General features: G+C 37.7%; 1 protein-coding gene across 1 annotated transcript in view; it reads left to right on the forward strand.

Moving 5' to 3' along the window:
- LOC131432293 (nicotinamidase) overlaps positions 1-19,097 on the forward strand; it is a 183,967-nt gene that overhangs the window by 129,402 nt on the left and 35,468 nt on the right. The window contains exons 3-4 of the mRNA XM_058598488.1: positions 995-1,181; positions 12,717-12,821. Coding sequence (XP_058454471.1) covers positions 995-1,181; positions 12,717-12,821 — 292 coding nt within the window. The remainder of the gene's footprint in view (positions 1-994; positions 1,182-12,716; positions 12,822-19,097) is intronic.

Raw genomic sequence — 19,097 nt, forward strand, 5'->3', positions numbered from 1 at the left:
CGCCAGCCGATATTGTGCTTGTGCTGCCGATTGAACATTTCAATTAAAAGCTATTAATTTATCTGAGCTTCTGGGCTTGCGTTTCAATGGAACAGAAGAAACCCTTAGACAGCCGTCAACAGCTATATATGAGAATTCCATGAAACGCTCTTGTTTATCGGCGATGCAAGGGGGCGGCAGTCGATGAAGGGAAGAAATTTTAAACTTCAACGAAACATGCAATTTCGTGACGAGTGAATAATTCGTACGATAGTTTGAACTTTGATAATTGAGCTATAATCAGGTGGAGTTTGATTCCGTTGCACTCGACTAAGGAAGAGAGAGCGGGAGGAAAAAAACATTCCATTACTGCTCGTTTAGCTAACGGCTTAGTTTGGCATAAAGATTTCTACTGCAGATTAATGCAAAATTAAGGTTAAACATTCCTGCACAGGATTGCAGCTTCGTGTTTCGAGTCTTATTTTTTGTTTAACTGAAACCGATTAAGGATGCGATAAAAGGTAATAAATTATGTTTGGATTTGAAATTAGAATTTGAAATTAGAAACTTTCACAATACTTTTACCTGTGCTCGTTGAAGATTGTTTTGTAAGAAATGACAATGAATGATAGAACATCGACTACATCTGTCATTTTGGCTAGTTCCCCCTTCATTGCCAAAGGAATGGAAAATTATGCAAAGTAGGCCTGGCGCTTTCTAAACTGTTACCGTTTTTTTCCACCATCAAAGAAAAGCGAAAACCGGGAATAACAGAAAACAAATTGTGAGGCCGATCACAAGAGTTTCTTTCGATGGTTGACAATAGTCTCTAATAAAGTCATAAAATGATGATATTTATGCATGCCCTCCCCTACACTTGGTCGCAGTTGTTCTTCTTTTTGGCAGCGTGACTTCAACCAATTGTCGTTTTCATTGTAAAAATATTTGAATGCGTTTGTTGAGGGGTTTCGCCTGTAGATTGAGCGATTAATGGTGCCTTTTTTGTTTGTTTCAGTGACGATCGTCTTTCGTTGGCCGAGTTTACGCTGATCTGTCGGGCTCTGTTCCGGAATGACAAGGGTCACATATACGTCGTTCCCTCCGACCGACTGGAGGAGATGTTTGCGGTGTTTGACAAGAACGAGGACGGCTACATCGATCGGGATGAGTTCCAGTTCTGCTGGAACCAGTGGATTAAGACGGTAAGTTTGGTTGTTTATGTTTATAGTTTTATTCTGATTATGGTTTTGTCTATTCGGCTCTTCTACTTTGGCTTGAAGTATATAAAAACCTAAAATGTCTCATATTTTGGATAAATCCCAATTGTGTCACGTTCAGTTATTCGTACATTTTTCTTGTGTCTGGCACAAAGCATAAGCTGGCGAAGCTTCCAATTCCAGGCCTTCAGGGAACTTCCCACAATATGCTAAACATCTGTTTGCATAAGACGCATTTTGTGCCAAGTCAAATTTTGGCAGTTCCCTCGCAGATTCCAACGAAACTTTTTTGATATGCAAACCTTGTCACAACAGAGCTGCTGGCAACTACTCTGTTTCTTACAAATTGATGTAGGCTCTGACTTTTCAAAAAGGCCAAACATTTTTTACCTATTTTATTCGAATGCAAAATCCTACATGGAAAGCCCCCGGATCACAAAACTGCAATATTGCTATTGTTGTTTTTCGTTCTGGTTGTTCCAACAAATTTTCTATTTTTGTTTTCAAACCTATTTAGGACTTTTCCATAACCAATTTTCGATTGCTGTCAGTTTACTGAGAACTAACACAGAAAAAACGGAAAACAAAAATTCACTTCGATTCAACGATTCATGTTAAAAGTTTTGAATGATTGCTGAACGTCCATTATATAAGTTACGTACTTACCGTTTCATGTAAGTGAAAGTATACAAAACAACACAATAAACTATTGTAGGAGTTCGTATTCGCATCCAGAGACGGATTGACTCACGCAAACTATGCACACTCTTACTGTTAACGATATTTGTCGTCAAGAGTACTTGTGAACCATCCGCCCTATCCCTCGTAAGAAAGTTACCACAGGGAATAAAAACTACGTGACGCATGCTCATGTTTGACAGACGGCAGGAGTGAAAGAGAAAATTAATAATCAATTATCGTAAGCAGTTTCATAGCGCGCAGTAAAATTTATATTTATTTCTTGGATTGTTCAATTATTAAATCTAAATTGATTCATCCGCGTAGTGAGTGGAAAAACTGGTTCAATTGAGGTACGTTGTGAATTGCGAACATTTGCTTAGATTACTTACCTGAATAATTGAATTACACTTACCTGTAAAGTTGCTGAAAAATACTTACTTGAAACGTGTTAAAACTTAACCTGAAACTTACCGTTACTATTGTAGATTGTGAGCAATCATCCTTCCGTGATAATACCTGAAAAGAAGGAAAGAGGAAACACTGAATATGAATGAAATAAGTATACTTACCATAGAATAATAATTGATGAATTGAATAAATTACAGCCTTTTAGCTGCTTAGTTTGGCAACTGTAAAGACGGTGTTTACTTTTTGGAACACTTCCACATCTTTCATAAAATGTGTGTGCTATATTTTCTCTTTTCTCTACGTAGCATCAGACCCTGTCAGCTTGGAGCGAAATCAATCTTCAGTTCAGCAACGCCATCGCACGGTGTCACATTCAACATATCATGTCAATTGTATGGGTGCGCAGTGCCCCCACTTCTGTGTACGAGATTCGATGCGGACCCGCTTGAGGGCGCTATGCTCGCAAAAAATGTTCGGGGAATGTAAGAGCTGGATATCTTGTTAATATGATGTCTTTGTTAGCATGGTACGCACTCATTCCCAAAGAAGGATTTTCTGCGCAAGCAGCAGATGTGGGAGCTGTTAGAAACGGTGTGCATTTGCCGAATGTATTGCGTGACGTTCTCTACATGTCTCACTCATTAAGGTGAAATGTAGCGGAATACGAAAATCGCGTTTTTGATCAATTAATCAAAAACTACACCGATTTTCGAAAAACTTTAATTTGTAGCTGTCATTTGTAGCTGTCATTTATAATGCTAATAATGTCCAACTCTGTTGAGTTCAATGCATTGATGTTGCTGAGGCAATAATACTTGGCTGTGTGATATCGTATAACAGGTATTATTTTAGATTGTAGCAATTTTTATAGCAAAACTATAACTTCAACATTGACAAGCTACTGAATGAAATGAATACAAGCCAAGTATTATCGTTCATTAACCTGATATAACAGATCGGCTGAAAAGTTCGTATCGTTTCTATGAGAGGGAGCCACTAGAATTAAATCCATACCAGTTTCGGTAAGTACCAACCTTCAAAAGATACGTGTATAAATTTGACAGCTGTCTGATTATTAGTTTGTGAGATATTGCATTTTGAGTGAAGCTACTGTGAAAAAAAATGGAAAAAAAGGAATTTCGTTTGTTGATGAAACACTACTTTTTGATGAAAAAAAGTGCCGCCGATACAAAAAAATGGCTTGATGAGTGTTATCCAGACTCTGCACCGGGCGAAGCAACAATTCGTAAGTGGTTTGCAAAATTTCGTACTGGTCATATGAGCACCGAAGACGATGAACGCAGGGGACGTCCAAAAGAGGCTGTTACCGATGAAAACGTGAAAAAATCCACAAAATGATTTTCAATGACCGTAAAGTGAAGTTTATCGAGATAGCTGACACCCTGAAGATATCAAAGGAACGTGTTGGACATATTATTCACGAATATTTGGATATGGGAAAGCTTTGTGCAAAATGGGTGCCGCGTGAGCTCACAATCGATCAAAAACAACAACGAATTGATGATTCTGAGCTGTTTGGAGCTGTTATATCGAAATAAAACCGAATTTTTCGTCGATATATAACAATGGACGAAACATGGTTCCATCACTTCACTCCGGAGTCCAATCGACAGTCAGCTGAGTGGACTGCACGCGATGAACCGAACCTAAAGCGTGGAAAGACTCAACAATCGGCCGGTAAGGTTATGGAGTCTGTATTTTGGGATTCGCACTGTATAATTTTCATCGACTACCTTGAAAAGGGAAAAACCATCAACAGTGACTATTATATAGCGTTATTAGAGCGTTTGAAGGACGAAATTTCAAAAAAACGGCCTCATTTGAAGAAGAAAAAAGTTTTGTTTCATCAAGACAATACACCGTGTCACAAGTCGATGAAAACCATGCTGAAATTGAACGAATTGGGCTTCGAATTGCTCCCTCATCCACCGTATTCTCCAGATTTGGCCCCCAGTGACTTTTTCCTGTTCTCAGACCTCAAGAGAATGCTCACTGGTAAAAAATTTAGAAGCAATGAAGAGGTAATCGCTGAAACTGAGGCCTATTTTGAGGCAAAGGACAAATCGTACTACAAAAATGGTATCGAAAAGTTGGAAGATCGCTATAATCGCTGTATCGCCTCTGATGGCAATTATGTTGAATAATAAAAACGAATTTTGGCAAAAAAATGTGTGTTTCTATTAAACGATACGAACTTTTCAGCCGAACTGTTACGAACAAAGTGATAAACATTGAGGTTCAGCTTCTAGCCAGTCAGCATGGAAAACTTATTGGAATTCATTGGTTTTTCAATTATTATGAAGACAATGAATCAACGCTTGATTTTGCTTTCAAAATCGATTGAATAATAAGGAACTACGAAATAACTTTATATTCAATTTCGTGCCCAAAATATGTGCTTGAGAAAAGATTCACTAAATAATTTTAACTGCATGGTATGATGAACTATTAGTTATAATTGGAATGTATTCCAATAATGTAATCTAAGAAATTATTAAACTATTGATGATTTTTGGCACCGGAGGCCAGAGGCTGTTTGGTCTTCGGTTCGTTATCGTTGAAACAGACATTTCTAGACTCATCATGCTATATAATTCCTAAAGTCGCTTCCGAAAAAAAGCTAATGGTGAACACTTTTACGTAAATTCTATCTCATCGGCGGGAAGGGCCTGGTGAACGACTGGCAAAGATTTCGAAAATACTTGAATGTTCTCTTGTCTTCAATCGTTCTTTTGAAGGAAAATCCATGCTTGCTACTAAACTCAGGCATATACATGGTTAGCAAGTTGGTCAATACATATACATATAACCTCATGTTAGTCATTCATAATTACTCATGATTTATAGCTCTAGTGTAAGCGAAATCACTGACAATAACGATTGAATTAGCATATATTCAAAGTGTGAAGGATTCAAAAATCCATTACGTCCAGTCTTGTTTACAAGCCAATATAACGAGAGGTAAGCCCACTGCGCTCAATCATTGAAAAAAGTTCTTGTTTCTATGTGTCCGTTTTTCTTGTTATGCTTTGTGCGACGGTTCATTCAACTGAAGCGGATTAAATTTTGCGCGCATTTTATGACGCTACATTTCACCTTAAGGACTGAGGTATATCCACGTGTCTCGCTCTGCGTGTTACATTTCTCTCCATGCTCTCTCGCATATGTGCAAAATGACTCTCGATAAGCCGGGTGGCCAGAAAAGTTTCGATATTTTCGGTTACAAGTTTGACTACATCAGTCGGTTGACGGGGATTGCCATATATAAGCATAAAATGTGTCTCCATCTATCCGTTACATTACCAGGAAACTGAAGAAGTCGACTTACCTTCACAAAACTAACATTCATTTTATTTTTATCGCGACAACACCTATTTTTTATGCGCTAATCACATCTAAATTAAATTATCTAGACATTGTCAGCATAGGTTTTTTGATCCATGCTTTTGAAGGCGAGATATTCAATCAACAAGTTGAAAGATGGCGTTTTCAGTTATGCAATTCTTCCTTCAGAAAAAAAACTTTCCCGACCGCGAAAGTCAATGAATAATTCTGAAATTTTCACAGAATAATCTAAAGACTGTCCCAGAAAGTATGGACGCAACCAAAAACCGCTGCCATTTCGCAATGGTTCAGAATCTGTCATTTTTTATGGCTGTGTCCTGTTGTTTACACTCTTCTCTAGTCACTTGTGTATTTATTTATTTGTTTTCATTAGTCTGTTTCGAAATGCGTGGACTTTCAGCAGAACAACGTCGAAAAATTGTGTACAAATGGTGCACAAAACGCGGATTGTCACTGAGAAAGATAGCTAAAATGGAAGGAGTAAGTGAAAAAGCCATGCGAAATGCTACCAGGAAGTTCGGTGAGGATTACACCTTTGAGGATGAACCGAAAACGGGTCGAAAAAAATGTCCTGCTAACCCTCAGTTGGATAAACGTATACTGAAGGCGTTCGAGCAAATGAAGGAGGTTTCAGTTCGGGATGTGGCCAAAAAAGTGGACATTTCGAAGTCAAATGTTCTTCGTGCTAAAGAACGTTTGAATCTTCGAACCTATAAGAAGCAGAAACAACCAAAACGTTGTCCGAAACAAGAAGCATCGATCAGGCCGAGGGTTCGAAAGCTGTACAATACGATTCTTGCTGGAAATTTGAACTGCATAGTCATGGACGACGAAACCTACGTGAAACTCGATTACAAATCCTTGCCGGGACCACAATATTATACGGTGCGAGAAGGGCAAGTGTTAAACCAGTCCGAGACATCGATTGAAGTCTAAAAATTTGGTAAGAAAGCTATGGTCTGGCAAGCAATTTGTAGCTGCGGTAAGATTTCGAACCCTTCATTGCCACTGCTTCAATGAACAGCGAAATATACATCAGGGAATGTTTACAAAAACGACTTCTACCCATGATTCGAAGCCACAAGGATCCTGTTGTCTTCTGGCAAGATCTTGCTTCTTGCCACTACTCGAAATCGACGGTAGAATGGTATACTATCAAAAATGTCACTTTCGTCCCAAAATACATAAATCCACCAAATTGCTCACAACTTCGACCAATTGAGGAATTTTGGGCATTAACGAAGGCACATCTTAGGAAACATGTCTCGGCAGTCGAAACCATTCAACAGTTCGAAAAAGATTGGAAAAAAGTGTCAAAACTTGTCGCCAAGAAGCCAGTTCGGAATTTAATGCGGAACGTTCGCAAGAAGTGAATTCTGAACCCGGATTGTGGTCTGAGCCTGATTTTGTAGTTGTAATCTTTGTCCAGGATTCAGGTGCCAAATCCTGTTCCAAAGTTCAACTCAAGTTCTGATACCAGATCCAGAACTCGGTTCCAGACTTCTGGATTTTGGGACTGAGTACGAAACCTTTATTCAAACTTAAACCTGAATTTCAGTGCCAAAATCTTGGTCCAGAATCAAGTTCTTGAGTTCAGTTCCTATTCTAGAACTTCCGGATCTGGATTCTGGAGCTAAATTAGGGCTAGGAACTGCATTCTGTTCCAAATTTCTGGTCTAAAACTCAGTGCCAGAACTCTGGGGCTGGATTTTGGTTTGAACCAGAATTTTGAATCCAGAAAACAAAGGTTCAGAATTCAGATCCGTAATTCTGGATTTAAAATTTGGAACTGGATTTTTAACATTTTCTGCAGTCTGAACCTGAGTTTTAATGCAAGAATCTCGGTCCAGAATGTCGTTCTAGAATCTATGCGCAGGATTCCAAAATTCGGGTTCTGAATTTAAGATCAGGATCCTGGATTTAAATTTTGGAGCTGGATTGTGGGACTGACTTCGGAATTTTCTTACTCTGAACCAGAATTTCAGTGTCAAAATCTTGGTCCAGAGTCCAGTTCCAGTTCCCGTTTTAGAACTCCGGATCTGAATTCTGAAACTTAACTGGAGCGAGAATTTTGGAAGTGAATTTCGACCCTGAATTAAAAAACTAAACTCTCAAGCTGGATTCTGTAACTCTAAAATTTAATTCTGAACCTGGTATGAACTTGAATTCTAGTTTCAAAAACTATGTCCAGGACTTAGATTTAAATTTTGGGCTCAGAATTTATGTACAGAATTCAGATTCAGAATTCAGTTCCAAAGTCCAGGTTCAAAATTCAGTTCCACAATTGTGGAGCTGGATTCTGGCTTGCACTTGAATTTTGTTTACAGTTCTAGAATCTTAGTCCAGAATGGAGGAACCGAATGCCGCGACTGGTAAATGCCTGAAGACAATGAATCGCAGGCGTTATTAAATGAAGACCGAATTCAATCGCAACCTAAATTGGCACATATACTGAATAAGAATCGGGGAGCAATTTGTCAACGCTTAATTGTCACGGGAATGATTTAGAAATAAGGAAAATGTGTTAAGTCTTGCAATAAGACAACGCGTCGTCTCGCACTCCTAGAGTATTATCCCCTCCGCCGTACTCTTCAGATCTCGCCCCATCCGACTATTATCTTATTGCATCGATGAAACGCTCGATTGCAGAGTAATTTTTTTGCTGAATAGGAGACTTCTTTGAACCTTTCGCGTGAATAGATTTTGGATGTTTCCTCTTTTTAATCGTATCTCGAACTAAGATACAGTTTCATGTGTTATATTTTTAAATAAAACAAATTTATGAAACTCAACCACTTCATGTAAACTGAAAAACTGTGATCATTTTCCACCTTATCAAACGTTCCGTTTGCAAACAGACTGCCAACATAAGGCAATCGAACTCATCATCGGAAGAGGAAATCACATTCCTTGCAACATCGATTCGAAGTGAAATCAGACAAAAACGATCTTTATCGCAATCATCGCTCACTCACACACTCAGGGGATTCTCACGTTGATGGTGGGAATAAATAAAACTAGGAAAGTGCTTGGTTCTTAGGGTTTCTTTTTATTTATTTTTTTGGTAATGAAACACAACCCCGCTCTAGCAACCGAATGACGAGTGGTCTCGCTTGTAGCATCATACCGAGCACTCCCCGATCGGAAGAAAATAGTTAAAGCATTCCTTATTATGCTTTTGTCTCAGATTTTCTTAAACTTCTCTTCTAGCAAAACAAGTTTTTCTACCAAATTGAACCATTATTTTACCATTTCAATAATAAAATATTGCCTAAATAAGCAATGATAGCAAAATGAACTATTACTTTGATATAAGTTTGCTATCGCTTTTTATTCGGGTCATCCGTGCAGCGCGCTGGCTATGAAAATAAATTAAATGAATTTCACCCGTTTCGGAACATGGACTTCCGCCATCGCTGAGTCGGGAAATCGAATACGTCCTTACAAAAGCGTCTCATGTCCAGGAGAAGTACAGGAAAAGAAAAAAAAACAACAATACATGATGGAGTGTGTGAGTTTCCGGAAAACCGGAAAACGTGTGCTCAATTGGTTCGTTTGTTAGTGCGACAACCCTATTTTTTGTTAGCATTTTGTTCGACATAACTTCAATTGCTTTTGTCGTCACCAGTCCTAGTTTGAACCAGTAAATTGTTATTGTGTTAATATTTTAAAAAGCCGAAGGAATCTTCTGTGTAATAAATTATACTAGTTCTTAGTGGATGAAGTTACTGAATCTCTCGCCCGACAAATATATAATTATGGGAGGAAAAATTATTTGTTAGAAGAAATAAAGATTTCATTAAACTCTAATTTTTTAATTCAGTCTTTTGTTGCTATAATAGATACTTTTTTAATGTGGAACACATCTTTATTTTACATATAGGGGTGCAAATTAGAAACTCAAGGAAAAATACACGTAGAAATGTGGTCAGGTTTTAAAAACTTACAGCTCAGTCTATTTTGGATCAAATATTAATATTATTTCATCATTTGATTGGAAATATTTCTTAGTTTCGATTTGAATGTATCAACTCACGTATTTTCAATTACAAATGATTGAAATTTTGATTAGTAGCGAGCAGTGTCCTATTTTGTCTGCTCAAAATCTCCGGCATACCGGATTTCCCTGCCATAGACGACGGTTTTGAAAGCGATATATTAATAGGAAAGCATCGCTGTTGAAAGCACGCGAATCTATAAATAGAAGCGAAATTATAGCTAACGTTTCAGTCCTACGTGTAACATGCTAGAGGTAGGTTGTTGCTAGACAGCAAGACAAAAAGTGATATAAAACGATTTGAAACTTTAATTGGTATGCTCTGATCTTGTGGCATGCAAGCTCAGATGAAATTCCATGTTATATCGTTTCGCCTGAGAAATTGACAACTATTCTAGAGTAAATTTTGAGTGCTTAAGATTAATTTCTAATTTATATAAGATGAACTCGATTGATAATGAGAAAAAGTTTATTGCTTCAACCGAAATCGCAGAATGGTAGAGGAACTTAACGGTAAAAAAATAACTGCTAACAAACATAACTTGAATACAAGCTTGGCGAAGAGAAGCTTAAATATCGAAATCCAAGTATCGCAAGTATGTACAAAGATATAATTGCATACATTTGGGATATTGGTGTAATTTTCACGGCTATAAAACAAGCAATGTTCGGTGTTGGTTCGTAATCAAGATCAATCTAGGCAGACTCTCGTGCAATTGCGGATTCAAAAGTGTGACGATTGATTGAACTGTTTGATTGTAGATCATTAGAAATTTTGGTTGCCTTGTTCCACATCAATGGCTCGAACAACCCCATGGGGCTGATCCTTGTAGTTTTTTGAAGAATCTCTTGTTAAAATTTATGAAAACATAAGTTATATTATTAAACCTCTAGGTGGACAAAAATAGTTTTTTTTGTTCTAAAAATCATTGCTCCATTATTCAGAACAAGAACGAGTCATCTCACGGTAGAGAAATTGATTTTAAATTCCCGTTTTCCCCGCCTCCTTAGTGCAAATAATTCACACCCGCAGTAGGTCGGCTGAAATGCGTGCAGGAAACAAATAAAACGTGAGGGGAAAGATTTTAGTGTGCAAAACGTCACATTCGAGACATTACCGCCGGCTCCGGTTCGGCAGGTTGGCTACAGGTGTTTAATTTTTTCGTGAAAATTGAAAATGAATTATGTGCCGTAGAATCGGGGCGGAACCGCCACTCGAAACGTGTTTCGTTGGAGATTTTTGCTAAATTGTTGCGTACTTTGCTGAGATATATTGAATGGAGTTCATTGAACTTTTGTTTTCATGCATTGCATGTATGCTTGGTAGTGCAATTATTACGGGAATTCAAATTTAAATTATCAACCGTGATTGATGTTACAAATCCTTCCACTAGAGGTAGTTCCCACTAAATTGTACACATCAAGGAAAAAAGTAGTTTTTCCATGTTACTTTCACGTCTTTTTGAAGTCAGAGCTTGTGCGAGTGGCAAAAGTTCATGCCATTGAGTACCACCTGGACGCCATCAAACGATCTCCAAATAACGGGTGATTTTTAGGAGGTTTGTTTTTACAATAGAGATTACTCTATTGTCTGAAAGTTGTTTGGACAGTGTAAAGTAGAGACGTAGTAGTAGAGTAGCAGAGACTCAGTATTGTTCGGTAAATCACCATGAATAGGTTAGCTCTAGATTTTCAAAATCAGTTGTTCATAGCGCAAAAATTTTTCCAGTGATGAGACGCATTTTTGGTTGTATAGACACGTCAACAAGCCAAATTGACGTATTTGGAGCAAAAATAATTCACACGCCGTTCAAGAATTACCGATGCATTCTGATAAATGTGTTGTTTGGTGCGGGCTATGGGCTGGAAATCGAAAAATTTTAGTAGTCAAACCTTTATGATACGAATGTGGACGGAATGTAGTTTCAACAGGATGGTGCCATGGCCGAAACAATGAACCGGTGAATTGGACTCCGCGATAAATCTGACTACAACAAACTTATTACCGTTTGCAACAAACGCACCCGACAAAGACGACAAATTTTCCCTTGAAAAAGACCATCAAAAATGGTCGAAACGTGGGAAAAATTAAAAGAAAATCGTCTGCCTCATTTTTTAAACTGCGAAAAGCCGTTCATCATAATATAACATTTTTATTTAAATTTCAAAACAGCAAGCTATTAAAAAACACCCTTTACGTTTATTACGCCGCTGGCATGGATGAAAATTTCGGCAAAATTTGCTTGGGAGCATTACGGAGTTTCGCGATGCGCGAGCTAAATTTTTGAAAAAACTAAAAAATTTGCCATTTCAACTATAGTTTTAGTATTTTCCAAAGAATAAGAATTAACAAATCCAAATTAGCAGTATTAGAAATTTTTGAGTTGTCCTAAAAAATAACTAACTAAAATCAGTAAATGAACTAATCTTTTTGGCCAAAATGATTTCGGTCTTTGCGTGTAATTTTGATGGTCGAATTTTTATGTCATTTTTGTTGCTGGCTATACGAACCAACTTCGGCCTATTTCGGTCATTGAGAGAAGGTTCCGAAAGTGTTGGAAATATTGGTCGATAACTGCAAAAAGGATCTACCTTACCTTTCCTCAAGATCGATTTTCACAAACTGATGGTGGCCAAATCGATTTCCACAAACTGATGGATTCAAAGGAAAAGTCTTACGGTTTCACACAGAATCCCTGAATTCGTTGTGAATAATACTTCCAGTTCCGGAACTGTAGGGTGTTTTGATTCTGTTTCAACTTTTCTGTTTCTATTCAATGAACTTTTTAGAACTCCACAGTAATATTTATGACGGTATGAGTAATATAAGAAAGGCATCATCACACCACTAGGTGGATTAAAACAGGTTTTTTTTAATTTCGGGTCCGGGTCGAGTTCGGATTAAAAAAGTTGCTTACCCGACCATCTCTAATAGAAATATACAGTAACCTTGATAACCATTCCAAACTGGGCTTTTCCCCTATTTCTCAACGCCTGCTGCCATCCTCTAACTGACATACCGGCATCCATCTACAGTAACGTTCTTTTGCTGTTTTGTTTCGTTCCAGATCGTGCGGCCAATCAGCGCATTCCTTATCGTGGATGTACAGAACGATTTCATCAGTGGTTCGCTCAACATCAGCAACTGCAGCGCCCAACAGAATGGATTGGAGGTAGGAAAGCACGCGATTCCGGCATGGGTGGGGGTGGGTTTATTTTCCATTCGAATGACGTTGTACGGCTGGAAGAGTGCCAGAAGAAGAATTTGAAAAGACATAATCCGTTTTTGTTTTATTTGTCGGAGTTTAATTTGGTTGGGTTCTGTCGTGGAATGGGAACTATTTGAAAACCGTACCATCAACCGTCATATCGCTTAGTTGACCTATTTACTGATGTGGAAATTGCATAGATTTCCATAATCCTTCTCGTTTTAGAAGACTGTACCAATGAATATTTATGAGCCAATTGCGATATCTGCGCTTCCGTAAGGGCTCCGTTTTCAGAAACAGTTACGAAGTGCCTAAGCTCTCTCGGTAGATTCATCATGCGGCGTGATGAAGTATAATGAATTAATTTATTTGCAGAAAAAAATCATCGTTTTTCCTTTTCCGATTATTCTGATCGTCACGCCAAACTCTATCTTTTCACCGTTCCACCGAAATCATAGCAGGCTAGTGCCGTCCCACAAGCAGAGAAGACCATCTCTACTGACTTTAACAGTTTTTTTTTTCGAAGAAAAGTTTCTGCAGGTCGAAGAACATTGAATATTTAATGTCCCTCGGAACGTTGTAATCCTCAGTTCGACTCTGTCCAGCAATAAATAATCAAAATCCAAAGCTTGAAACCCTTTTCCCTGGAATCGTGGTGCCGCCTTATATCGTGCCTGGTTCGAGGCGTTTGCTGCCATTGATGATGGCTCACTTTGTCCGAACGTGAGCACTGAAAGTATTCTACGAGCAGTTTCCTTCCGACGACGTCCGGTTCCGGTCAAGCGGATGCTCCTTTACATACTGCTAATCTGGCGAATAGTGGCACGGACTCTAGCTCTACGAAAGAAACCTAATGCAACCGAGCATGGATCGCCTACGGTGGTTGGCAAACGATTAGGGATAGTGTTGAATCCGGAAACATTAGCCTTCGGAGTGATGTCTTGTTTTTTTTTTGGATCCGTTCCGTTGTATTTCGTTGTTAGAAGTTAGACATTGTGAGAGTCAATGTTGAGAAAATTTTTATCAGCCTTTTCGATGTTAGTTGGGTATTTAATTTGCTTTGTTTCACGGTAGAAATATTTACAATCAAATTGTTTATCGATTCATAGATAATTTTATAAAATGTCAAAAAATTATGAACTGAATTTGTCTCTTGATCTATTTTTATTGTCCGTTTTCAGTAATGTGGATTTCATTTTTTGGTTAATCGTCCTTATTCTGAATAACGTCGTATCGATTTTACGATCGTATTTCATTTGAATTCCTAATAACGCTAGCAAAATCAAAGGTAGCTAGGATTCGATCAAATCACATTCGATCAAAAAATCAATACGTCGTTATTCAGAATAAGGGCGAATATCACTTATGTCGTTTTCGTTTGAGAAAACTGAAACTGACCCAGGGTAGTTTCATCAAACAAACACTTTTCACGAAACTATGTTGATTTCGCACTTAGCAACGAGTGTTTGAGCAAACCTGATATAACAACCAGGTTCGAAACTGACTTGATTTTCAGTTCAACAACGTTAAAACTAGTTTCAAATAAACGGTTTGACAGCAGTTAGGGTGGAAACTGGGTTAGGTTTGGCATCAAGCGAAAACGACATTAGTTTGACTGCTTTTCCGCTTCTTGCTTTTGATCAATGATTAGGTTTAACCTATTTTAATTTACTTAGAATTGTTTAATTATTAATATTGCTGCTTTCTATCAGTTTTCAATCTCAGTTATCTTAAGTATGAAAACTTTTTATTCCTTTCAAAAAGCATTCCAATGTAAAAAACTTTATCGATACAAATAATTAAAAACAATTAAATAAAGATTTGTTACAACAAGAAGACAATTAGATACTTTAATTTTTTTTGCAGAAACTAAAAGGAAATTCAGACGAGCAAAGGATCGGCTCATGAGATCTGTTTCTTTTGGTACAATTGCTAAGTTTTGAACAGGATTTTGAGTGAACTGTTTTGCATATATTTATTTTTTCTTGTTCACTTCGTTTTTAAAATATCTATGATTTGCTTTCCCTGTTTCTCGTAGCAATTCTCATTTCTGTTCCTATCGCTTTTCATGCTTTTTCTTACATAATCTCTTCATTACGTTCTATTCATTCGTTACCCAAATCGTTCAACCATTCAATCTTATTTTATTTCCATTTTCATCTTGATAATGTTCAATTTTATTATCTAACATTTACGTCACATTTTTCTACTCTCTGCTTTTCAGTTTACTTCGTTATCAATTTTTATTTAGATTATCGAGCTTTCAACCTTGAGTTCATTCGACTCTTCGGGTCAGAAATACTTTCAAACTAACCGATCAGTCTGTTTCCGTTCCGTTTGCGATTTACAGTATTTTTTCCATTTCTCTTTTATTTTAGGTGTCATGGTTAACTTGGAATCCAGGAATCCAGGAATCCAGGAATCCAGGAATCCAAGAATCCAGGAATCCAGGAATCTAGGAATCCAGTCTTGCAGTCTTGCAGTCTTCCAATCTTCAAGTCTTCCAGTCTTCCAGTCTTCCAGTATTCCAAGATTCCAGAATTCCAGGATTTCAGGATTCCAGGATTCTAGGATTCCAGGATTCCAGGATTCCAGGATTCCAGGATTCCAGGATTCCAGGATTCCAGGATTCCAGGATTCCAGGATTCCAGGATTCCAGGATTCCAGGATTCCAGGATTCCAGGATTCCAGGATTCCAGGATTCTAGGATTCCAGGATTCCAGTATTCCAGTATTCCGGTATTCCAGTATTCCAGTATTCCAGTATTCCAGTATTCCAGTATTCCAGTATTCCAGTATTCCAGTATACCAGTATACCAGTATACCAGGATTCCAGTATTCCAGTATTCCAGTATTCCAGTATTCCAGTATTCCAGTATTCCAGTATTCCAGTCTTCCAGTATTCCAGTATTCCAGTATTCCAGTATTCCAGTATTCCAGTATTCCAGTATTCCAGTATTCCAGTATTCCAGTATTCCAGTATTCCAGTATTCCAGTATTCCAGTATTCCAGAATTCCAGTATTCCAGAATTCCAGTATTCCAGTATTCCAGTATTCCAGTATTCCAGTATTCCAGTATTCCAGTATTCCAGTATTCCAGTATTCCAGTATTCCAGTATTCCAGTATTCCAGTATTCCAGTATTCCAGTATTCCAGTATTCCAGTATTCCAGTATTCCAGTATTCCAGTATTCCAGTATTCCAGTATTCCAGTATTCCAGTATTCCAATATTTCATTGTTCCAGTATTCCAGTATTCCAGTATTCCAGTATTCCAGTATTCCAGTATTCCAGTATTCCAGTATTCCAGTATTCCAGTATTCCAGTATTCCAGTATTCCAGTATTCCAGTATTCCAGTATTCCAGTATTCCAGTATTCCAGTATTCCAATATTCCATTGTTCCAGTATTCCAATATTCCATTGTTCCAGTATTCCAGTATTCCAGTATTCCAGTATACCAGTATTCCAATATTCCATTGTTCCAGTATTCCAGTATTCCAGTATTCCAGTATTCCAGTATTCCAGTATTCCAGTATTCCAGTATTCCAGTATTCCAGTATTCCAGTATTCCAGTATTCCAGTATTCCAGTATTCCAGTATTCCAGTATTCCAGTATTCCAGTATTCCAGTATTTCAGTATTCCAGTATTCCAGTATTCCAGTATTCCAGTATTCCAGTATTCCAGTATTCCAGTATTCCAGTATTCCAGTATTCCAGTATTCCAGTATTCCAGTATTCCAGTATTCCAGTATTCCAGTATTCCAGTATTCCAGTATTCCAGTATTCCAGTATTCCAGTATTCCAGTATTCCAGTATTCCAGTATTCCAGTATTCCAGTATTCCAGTATTCCAGTATTCCAGTATTCCAGTATTCCAGTATTCCAGTATTCCAGTATTCCAGTATTCCAGTATTCCAGTATTCCAGTATTCCAGTATTCCAGTATTCCAGTATTCCAGTATTTCAGTATTCCAGTATTCCAGTATTCCAGTATTCCAGTATTCCAGTATTCCAGTATTCCAGTATTCCAGTATTCCAGTATTCCAGTATTCCAGTATTCCAGTATTCCAGTATTCCAGTATTCCAGTATTCCAGTATTCCAGTATTCCAGTATTCCAGTATTCCAGTATTCCAGTATTCCAGTATTCCAGTATTCCAGTATTCCAATATTCCATTGTTCCAGTATTCCAGTATTCCAGTATTCCAGTATTCCAGTATTCCAGTATTCCAGTATTCCAGTATTCCAGTATTCCAGTATTCCAGTATTCCAGTATTCCAGTATTCCAGTATTCCAATATTCCATTGTACCAGTATTCCAGTATTCCAGTATTCCAGTATTCCAGTATTCCAGTATTCCAGTATTCCAGTATTCCAGTATTCCAATATTCCATTGTTCCAGTATTCCAGTATTCCAGTATTCCAGTATTCCAGTATTCCAGTATTCCAGTATTCCAGTATTCCAGTATTCCAGAATTCCAGTATTCCAGTATTCCAGAATTCCAGTATTCCAGTATTCCAGTATTCCAGTATTCCAGTATTCCAGTATTCCAGTATTCCAGTATTCCAGTATTCCAATATTCCATTGTTCCAGTATTCCAGTATTCCAGTATTCCAGTATTCCAGTATTCCAGTATTCCAGTATTCCAATATTCCATTGTTCCAGTATTCCAGTATTCCAGTATTCCAGTATTCCAGTATTCCAGTATTCCAGTATTCCAGTATTCCATTATTCCAGTATTCCAGTATTCCAGTATTCCAGTATTCCAGTATTCCAGTATTCCAGTATTCCAGTATTCCAGTATTCCAGTATTCCAGTATTCCAGTATTCCAGTATTCCAGTATTCCAATATTCCATTGTTCCAGTATTCCAGTATTCCAATATTCCATTGTTCCAGTATTCCAGTATTCCAGTATTCCAATATTCCAGTATTCCAGTATTCCAGTATTCCAGTATTCCAGTATTCCAGTATTCCAGTATTCCAGTATTCCAGTATTCCAGTATTTCAGTATTCCAGTATTCCAGTATTCCAGTATTCCAGTATTCCAGTATTCCAGTATTCCAGTATTCCAGTATTCCATTATTCCAGTATTCCAGTATTCCAGTATTCCAGTATTCCAGTATTCCAGTATTCCAGTATTCCAGTATTCCAGTATTCCAGTATTCCAGTATTCTAGTATTCCAGTATTCCAGTATTCCAGTATTCCAGTATTCCAGTATTCCAGTATTCCAGTATTCCAGTATTCCAGTATTCCAGTATTCCAGTATTCCAGTATTCCAGTATTCCAGTATTCCAGTATTCCAGTATTCCAGTATTCCAGTATTCCAGTATTCCAGAATTCCAGTATTCCAGAATTCCAGTATTCCAGTATTCCAGTATTCCAGTATTCCAGTATTCCAGTATTCCAGTATTCCAATATTCCATTGTTCCAGTAAACCAGTATTCCAGTATTCCAGTATTCCAGTATTCCAGTATTCCAGTATTCCAGTATTCCAGTATTCCAATATTCCAATATTCCATTGTTCCATTGTTCCAGTATTCCAGTATTCCAGTATTCCAGTATTCCAGTATTCAAGTATTCCAGTATTCCAGTATTCCAGTATTCCAGTATTCCAGTATTCCAGTATTCCAGTATTCCAGTATTCCAGTATTCCAGTATTCCAGTATTCCAGTATTCCAGTATTCCAGTATTCCAGTATTTCAGTATTCCAGTATTCCAGTATTCCAGTATTCCAGTATTCCAGTATTCCAGTATTCCAGTATTCCAGTATTCCATTATTCCAGTATTCCAGTATTCCAGTATTCCAGTATTCCAGTATTCCAGTATTCCAGTATTCCAGTATTCCAGTATTCCAGTATTCCAGTATTCCAGTATTCCAGTATTCCAGTATTCCAATATTCCATTGTTCCAGTATTCCAGTATTCCAGTATTCCAGTATTCCAGTATTCCAGTATTCCAGTATTCCAGTATTCCAGTATTCCAGTATTCCATTGTTCCAGTATTCCAGTATTCCAGTATTCCAGTATTCCAGTATTCCAGTATTCCAGTATTCCAGTATTCCAGTATTCCAGTATTCCAGTATTCCAGTATTCCAGTATTCCAGTATTCCAGTATTCCAGTATTCCAGTATTCCAGTATTCCAGTATTCCAGTATTCCAGTATTCCAGTATTCCAGTATTCCAGTATTCCAGTATTCCAGTATTCCAGTATTCCAGTATTCCAGTATTCCAGTATTCCAGTATTC

The sequence above is a fragment of the Malaya genurostris genome, chromosome 2, assembly GCF_030247185.1.
Source record: "Malaya genurostris strain Urasoe2022 chromosome 2, Malgen_1.1, whole genome shotgun sequence".
Taxonomy (NCBI): Eukaryota; Metazoa; Arthropoda; class Insecta; order Diptera; family Culicidae; genus Malaya; species Malaya genurostris.